This window comes from Photinus pyralis, unplaced genomic scaffold, assembly GCF_008802855.1.
Source record: "Photinus pyralis isolate 1611_PpyrPB1 unplaced genomic scaffold, Ppyr1.3 Ppyr1.4_LG1, whole genome shotgun sequence".
In the NCBI taxonomy this organism is placed as follows: Eukaryota; Metazoa; Arthropoda; class Insecta; order Coleoptera; family Lampyridae; genus Photinus; species Photinus pyralis.
In genome coordinates, this window is record NW_022170249.1 from 15,266,723 (window position 1) to 15,275,462 (window position 8,740).

The 8,740-nt window shown below is 37.6% G+C and overlaps 1 protein-coding gene across 1 annotated transcript; it reads left to right on the top strand.

Annotated features, from left to right (window-relative positions):
* Positions 1–6,860: 6,860 nt before the first annotated feature.
* On the top strand, positions 6,861–8,393 carry LOC116159900 (the record flags this gene model as incomplete). The annotated part of the gene is given in 2 exon segments (XM_031472992.1): positions 6,861–7,036; positions 7,992–8,393. Coding segments are annotated over 2 exon segments (405 nt in total). The 3' UTR covers positions 8,229–8,393.
* Positions 8,394–8,740: the final 347 nt, after the last annotated feature.

The window sequence follows — 8,740 nt, forward strand, 5'->3', positions numbered from 1 at the left end:
TTTTTTTTCGGGGCTCACAAAAAGGCAGTGTATAACCTTCCTTTTTTTACCAAAAATCGACTGCATCAAAATTGTTCGGGAAAACACTTTTTTTTTATTAATTTTGGTGCGTAGAATCCAAAACAATTCGTACTTTTTCGATCAGACTTCTCAATCAAAAGTTAGACTAGAAACCAATTTCGAAAAAAAATTCAAAGGGCTGTAACTTTTGAACTAGTATCCCAAACTTGGAACTGTTTGAAATTAAGGATTCTACAGGTCACATTCTATAAGAACATTGTTTTTCCGGGTCGATCAGAGACAATTTTTTTTTCGGGGCTTAAAAAAAGGCAGTGTATAACCTTCCTTTTTTACCAAAAATCGACTGCACCAAAATTTCTCGGGAAAACACTTTTTCTTATTAATTTTGGTGCGTGGAATCCAAAACAATTCGTACTTTTTCGATCAGACTTCTCAATCAAAAGTTATAGACTAGAAACCAATTTCGAAAAAAAATTCAAAAGGCTGTAACTTTTGAACTAGTAGCCCAATCTTGGAACTGTTTGAAATTATGGATTCTACAGGCCACATTCTATAAGAAAATTTTTTTTCCGGATCGATCTGAGACAATTTTTTTTTCGGGGCTCAAAAAAAGGCAGTGTATAACCTTCCTTTTTTACCAAAAATCGACTGCACCAAAATTTCTCGGGAAAACACTTTTTCTTATTAATTTTGGTGCGTAGAATCCAAAACAATTCGTACTTTTTCGATCAGACTTCTCAATCAAAAGTTATAGAGACTAGAAACAAATTTCGAAAAAAAATTCAAAGGGCTGTAACTTTTGAACTAGTAGCCCAATCTAGGAACTGTTTGAAATTAAGGATTCTACAGGCCACATTCTATAAGAACATTTTTTTCCGGATCGATCAGACAATTTTTTTTCGGGGCTCAAAAAAAGGCAGTGTATAACCTTCCTTTATTACCAAAAATCGACTGCACCAAAATTTCTCGGGAAAACACTTTTTTTATTAATTTTGGTGCGTAGAATCCAAAACAATTCGTACTTTTTCGATCAGACTTCTCAATCAAAAGTTATAGACTAGAAACTAATTTCGAAAAAAAATTCAAAGGGCTGTAACTTCGAAAAAGTTCAAAGGGCTGTAACTTTTGAACTAGTAGCCCAATCTTGGAACTGTTTGAAATTATGGATTCTACAGGTCACATTTAGGGAAAGCAATACCGGGATCGCGGGATCCCGAAATACCGGGATCCCGCACATCAATGGAGCGGGTTCCCGCGGGATTTGCGGGACGGAGGAATTTGTCGACCAAGTGGACGACTCTGTTTACTTTGTTAATGAAAGGCATAACGGAGAAGTTATTTTTTATATAATTGTTAAACTTTTTTCGTTAAAAATTTACTATGATTTTTGAGGCACTTTAGAAGTTCACCTTTTTGTGCTTTACAGGTGAGGGTTTTTTGAGTTCTAAGTTAGGCCGAAGGTACTTTTTTGTTAAATATTGTGATAATTAGCGATTATTTTAATGCAGAAATTAACCGCACAGAATTGCTTGGTTGCCAATTTATTTAAAGTTTTGCGGGATGCCGCAAATACCGGGATCTCGCGGGATTAACATCTAGCAATCCCGCAAATACCGGGATTGAGATTTTGCTGCGGGATTGCATTCCCTAGTGGGCTCTGAGTAACTCCATGGGTATTCAAAGGTTGATATCGTAGAACCAGTTTTGAGTATTAAACTTGAAACCGTACATTACCCTATCACAGACCTTAACGATTCTCCAAAGCTGCCAGAAACCTTAACCAGTCATAAAAAGTCCTTAAGGGTCTTAAAGACACTTCAAAGGTATACTTTGATTATACAGATTCTCAAAGACTCTTAAAGACCCTTCGATTATTGGCGATTTTCACAGGCGAAATTCTCAGAGATTCTCAAATACTATTAAACTCTAATACCCTTATAATACCTTTGAAAGTATTTAAAACTTGTACGGAGTGTTAAATGCCTTTTAAGGCTCTCAAAGACTCGCGCTAAAACTCGGCTTTTAAGGAGAGGTGGGAATCTCAAGATCCCTAAAAGCTTATGAAGGGCATGTGACTCTTGGAACCCCTTGGAAACTCTTTGTGACACTTAGGTGCTTCCCTTTATAACAGTTGTTATTTATCACTTAAAATTGATAGCATAACTCACTCGCGTCGAAGTTGGAACTGAACTGAAACATAATTAGATTCGCTTTTATAGTAAACCCGAGTGTTCTCGAGTGTGCGCGATTGTGTTCGAATTTTCTAGAACAAACACGTTATACTTCCAAAAAGATCACGTTGCATCCTCATAAAAGCTATGGATCAAAGGAACCCGAATCAACCCGAAGACCTGACGAATCAAAATTTCTAGCCTCAGAGAAAATTGTACTACCAAATGCGGGACTAGCAGAAGATAAAGAGGAGGTAGATGATCTTCATGGGACTGTATTCCACAATCATCAGGAGACGTTCAACCACACATTCCCGAGAAAGTTGGAACTACACGAATTATTTTTTTCTATATTTCCTAGACTGGACTAATATACATATAAGCCATAAAACTTTATCGCGATTATTAAAGTCTACAAAAATTTTATGATATAGGCCATAAGCACACGCTGTTTGGAAATACCAAAGGAAAAAGTTGCAACAAGTTCAAAACGATAATTTTGAGAAGTCTAAAGACTTTGTTAATGTGCACAAATCGCTTGGTGTGCGCTGACAGTTAGGTACGTAAAAAACGAACCTCTAATACTTCCAAAATATCATGAATTGACTTCAATAACTTCCTTGATGCTTGTAAGTTCTTACAACCCATGACTCTTAAACTCCCTGATGTTACTGCAGTTACTAAAATCGACGATGGGCCTTAACACATCCTGTTTGTGCAGAACTGCAGGACTGTACCCTACCCACCCTTGACTCTTGTAACCTAGATGAGGCTTCTGAAGTTGTTGGAGCTCTTGATTTTTTGAATTCACTAATTTCGTACTATGCACACGTGCAAATGGCATCCGCCAATTTCATGAAAATAGAGCGGAAAATCAAATTGCACCATAATCCGTCCTTCGTTACCTCCAATATTTCCTTACTATGACAATAGATGAATAAATACTGACACAAGTTGGTAGGTATATAGTTGTGCAATGTGGAAATAAAATCTCATCTAAGCTAATCTGTCCTATAAATATTAAAAATTGGACAAGTCGATCGTCAGAAACTTGGATTATGGCCTCATCGAAATACTTCCATCCAAAACAAAAAAGAGAAACCTTCGAATTCTTTTCGAGTAAGCCGCTTCTCCGGATATTAAAGCCCTAAAACTCTACAACTTATAATATTTACTAAATCTCGATACGATTTGATACCCAAAGACAAAACGTAAACATATATTTTTTTTGTGCACTCACCTAATCCAATTCAAATCCAAAGCCGATTTACGAAGTCCCAAATCATCAAATTGAATACGTCAATTAGACCGATCGACGTTTCGACAACGTGTTATTATTTGCCATTCACGTTGGAGGGTTGGTTTTCATCAAATGCGGAATAAAAATGTCAGCATTAAAATATGGAGCCAGGCGAGATAGGGAAATAAAATATTTGCCTTACAAATAATGCATGTCGCTCTTATACGTACGGTGAATACTAACAGGGATAGATAGTAAAAAAAAACAAAAAATAACCTAACTGACATGAATTTTAAAAAAACGATGCGGTAGATGCGTTCAAACGTTCCACTAAAAAAGATGTGAGAATGCGGTGAAATATTAAAATGGGCTACAATGTTTTCTTATTACTCACGTCTGGAGCAAACATGAAGAAGGTTACGAAGGCACTTTTAGAGAAACATTTCTCTTATATAAATAGGGGCGGTTGTGTGAAATAACACTAGCAGAAGTGGGATACTTTAATTATACTCTACGTCTTGCACCACCCTCCATTATCATGTATAAAAGTGGCAGCAATTCGTCATAGCACTAAAACGAAGGAGATTGGGTGTTATTGTCTACCGAATGCATGTAATCCAAACTGACATGTTTAGTAGTGGATATGCATCTTCCCTAGTCTAGAAATCAAACACATCGCGCATGATAATTCAATACTATTTTGATCAAAGAAATTTCCGACTTTATTTAAATTTGAAGAATTTTCAATCTCGGAGTGGCAATTGAAGGTTTGAATTGGCGAGAAAAAATTATTTTCTATAATCCAGATTGGCATAAATGTTTAGTAGTGGATATGCATCTTCCGTAGTCTGTTATAGTCCGTCGCACCTTGACTTTACAGAACAGGCTCTTATGGTCAACAACGAAGCCAAATGTCATTAGACTATGATTTGTAAGAAATGGATGACCTGTGTTCGATTCGCGGCCAATGCAGGATGTAAAATCTAATCCAAACTCACAGGAATGTTTAGTAGCGGATATGATGCATTGGCCTAGTATAGGAACGAAACACATCGTGCGTGTTAACCAAATACGATTTTGATACAGCAAATTTCCGACGTTACAGAATATTGAAGAATGTCCAACTTCAATTGAAGGTTTGATTGCTATTGGCGAGAAAAGATTTTAACTACCGAATGCATCTCTAATCCGAACTGACGGAAATGTTTAGTAGTATATATGCTCCATTTTCTCTAGTCTAGAAATCAAATACATCGTGTATGTTCGGTTGTCTAATGTCTACCGAGGCATCTATAATCCAAACTATCAGAGATGTTTGGTAGTAGATAGGCTGCATCTTCCTTTGTCTAGGAATCATGCATGTTAACCAAATAGGAGTTTGATACAGCAAATTTACATTTTGCTGAATATTGAAAAATCGTCACTTCGGAGTGGTAATTAAAGGTTTAAATTGCTGTTGGTGAGAAAAGAGTTTGCCTATCCAATGCATCTGTAATCCAAACTGATAGAACTGTTTAGTAGTGGATATGCTGCATCTTCCCTAGTCTACGAATCCAACACATCGTGCATGTTAACCAAAAACGATTTTGATCCAGAAAATTTTCGATTTTACTGAATATTGGAGAATCTTCCTAGTGGCAATTAAAGTTTTCCTGTTGATCGCTTGGAAATAAGCCTCTTTGACATTTTTTAAAAGTGCGTGGTTCAAGAAATTGGAGCGCTTCCATTAAAAGCTTCGACTAGAACTAAACCACGCAGTTTCGCTCGGGAATCCAAAGGTTTTTAGGTAGTCAAATTTCGAATCTCATATGCTGTGCAAACGCAACGTGGTAAAATTTTGATGGTCCCTTTAAAACCATTTCCACTCTTAACATTTGTAGCATTATAATATTGGTTTGACCTAGTTATTGCGTATAAAACTTTCACACAAAGACCTTTTGAAGTTACTTGCATCAATGGTGCGCATTGTGTATTTCCGTAGTTACCGCTGCATTCCATTGAAAACGAGAGTTCAAACGGGCTCAATCGATACGTGAAAATCGCACCCGAAATGGAAAGCTCCCCGATGAATCCCTACAACTCCATCGAATTTTACTAATTTGGTTTTAATGTTCTCAAATTAAATTTACTCTTTCTCTCGATTCTGCTTTTCGATTACAAAAGTTTCTTTGGAAACATGGACTCGGCTTCGTTTGATTTAATTTGCTCACTTCCGTGCTTGTCGAGATGAAAGCGGCAACATGATCAACCGTTTTGCCATTGAAAATATATTCCTTTGCCTGTTCTTTCAAGAGCTGTCTCCGTATGCCTAGAATCCTTAAGAGTATAATTCCTAATGTTAGAAGCTTCAATTGTCCTCTCTCACAAGTGCTTTACCTTTGGGCAAAAAAATGTTGTATATTCCCATAGTGTATTAACCAATTCTCTCCCAACGTATAGATCACTCCATGTCAGTTCGAGCACACTGCGTTTTGTTGTCTTTTGGGTGCAGTGATACGGGAGACGACCTTGGAAAGGTCGTGTATTTCGGGCTTGATTAAACGCGTCTTTGGCGAAAGCGAGACAATTTCAATATTTTACAAAATCTTTCAACAATTACATGAAAAAACCGACCCTATGGTGTTTAAAGTTTATTGTTTTTTTTACAGTCACCTCTCTTGAAAGAAGTGTAAAATATCGTTGAGAATTTTTCTCTTTTGTTCAAAGTAAGCAAGACTTTGGAATGACTCGGATTTTATACGTCGCAGTGACATGCATGACTATCGCGCCTATGACTTTAGGATGACCAACAGGACGTTTACAATATTTACTTACAGCGACACAATTTACTGTTGAGATTTTGAGATTAAATAATAAGCGGCACAAATTCAAATCTACGAATGCGTTATGAACTTAAATAGTGTGGCCTAGCAGGAATGGAGCTGATGCGTTGTGATTTTAAGCTAAATCACAATTACGTAATGTCTCTCGCAGGTTCGTAGGCAATAACGTCGCAAGCGCTCCTGCGGGAGTAAGGAGTAATAAAACAGAACCGCAACAGTCAACGGTAGATGTTTTCGTGCTAATTTCGTCCCCGGGGAGGCGCGCTTGGCGAGGACAAACGCCCATACCGCATTATCCAAACTTTGGTCGCGATAACTTTTGTACGACCGCACTTAATAGAATGCTCTGCATGTTAAACACGGCCTCGGAGATTTAGTTTTAAGGCGTCTTCATGATGAAGCCGTAATGCCTAGAGCCCTATACGGGATTTCTCAAACTAATAATTTGGCACTTCCAATTATAAGAGATAAGAGCCGCCGAGAGTAAACATGTAAAGGGAGACGGAGCAAGTCCTGATTTTAAATGGCGAAATTAACCTCAATATTTTCTTATTATGTATTTCGACGTGCTATCTACGCCAATGCAATGTTTTGTTTTGCTTTCAGGTCGTCCGATGGTCTTTCCGACGAACAAAAGTATAACCGCAGTTTACGGACAGCCCCTAACGCTCACGATAGAATTCTGTGCCAATCCGGCGTACAACAAGGTCTTCTGGATTGCGAGAGATAAAGTTGTCCGGCCCGGAAATTCGGAAGATGGGATAATTGCGTATGACATCACCGTAAGTGTAGCCCACTCTTACACTTTTCCATTAATTGATAAGGGATCGCCCTCTATCGGTTTTAATTAAAGACTGAGAATTGCCCAGTTCGCGATCAATTTCGCCCTTAATTATAAACTTAATACCGTCGTTAAGCTTGACATCTTAGCCAAATTTTTTAACTTCACGAAGCGTGATACCTCAGATAACGGTTTTAATTAAATACTACAAACTGTCAGCTTATTAATTGTAACATGTTCTGATCAAACATTAGCAATCTTACCAAAACAGATGTTACTTAATTCCAAAATTTAAACGTCAAACATCAAGGATTGTGGGAATCAAAACAATTTAAGTCCAAGAATTCCCATAACGAAACAGGGCCAGGAGCAGGAGAGGGAGTGTAAGGACCCTAAATAACATCAGCAAACTTCTTGGGATATGTTCTGAAAACTAATTCAAGCCGACTACAGAGACCTAAAACAAATTTGAAGGTGGCTCCATAAAGACTTCAAAAAGAGAGGTTTCGGGATTTGAAAACCTTCAGCCTTTCAATACACAAAATGTGAGAATTTCAAAAAGCTCCTCTTGCTGAGCTTCCACCTAACCACGAAAACATAACTAACAAAAAAGAAAAGATGACAATTTGTAACGTTTACATACACAATGTAAATTACGTATAATATGCCCTGGCGAGAGGATAAAAGAAAAGGTATGAAGAACAATACAGAAAAAAAATTAAAATTCGAAAAAGAAATTCAGTACTTCAGGCTCTAAAAACCTCAGCATCTTTCCCCGAGGAGTCACCGATCAGTGGAAAATTCGCGAAAACTCAAATGGTGTGTTACACTTTAGACCCCAAAATGAAAGTAGGATATTGCTCATTTCCTGGAATTTTCGTATGTAAAAGAAATATACAGGGCGATCCACAAAGGTCGTCGGTTGAAATTTGACTTTAACTAGTCTTTGTTCACAGAACTCAACGACGAATTGCCACCAGGCAGTCCTATTTCTAACCAAAGTGACAAACTCAGACATCGGGGAGTATTCCTTCCTGGTACGTTCACCGAACGGCATAAGCGAGGGGGCCTTCATGGTAAACATGACCTACGCAAGCGGCTATATCGTCCAAACCGCTTCTGGATGTAACTCGGCAACACTCAATGTAGATGTGGTTCACTTACTATTACTAATATTCACTTGTTGTTACTGATTGATTGTTTAGCTCATTGTAGTTTATGATAAAACAACGTCATCACAATATTGATATATTTAAATGTATAGTTTTTTATTGTTTGCAAAAAAAATGTAAAAAAAATTGTTAATAGACAGCGCTTCGGTGTATAAAATGAGTGTAAAATATTATAATAAACAATACGTCCATAGTGTATATTTCATTGGCACGCTACAATCTATGGAACCACAGATCCAGAACAATAGACCCTACACGCTACACTTAAGCCCCCACCGACTACAAAAGTTACACTGGTGTCTCCCAAGAGAATGCTCTTCTAGGCCTCTCAATGGTCTTGGAAAAGGTCGCAAAACCACAATCCAACCGTCAATGTTTAGGAAAACGCCACTACTCTCCTTCGAATCCGAACATGCAACATAATTTTATTCTTCACCACCTACGCTAGAGGAAGAACCCTACGCGTTCAACGCTACAGAAGATCCTCGAAGATCACCTTATAAGACTCTGTATCTATATGGCCAATACGCAAA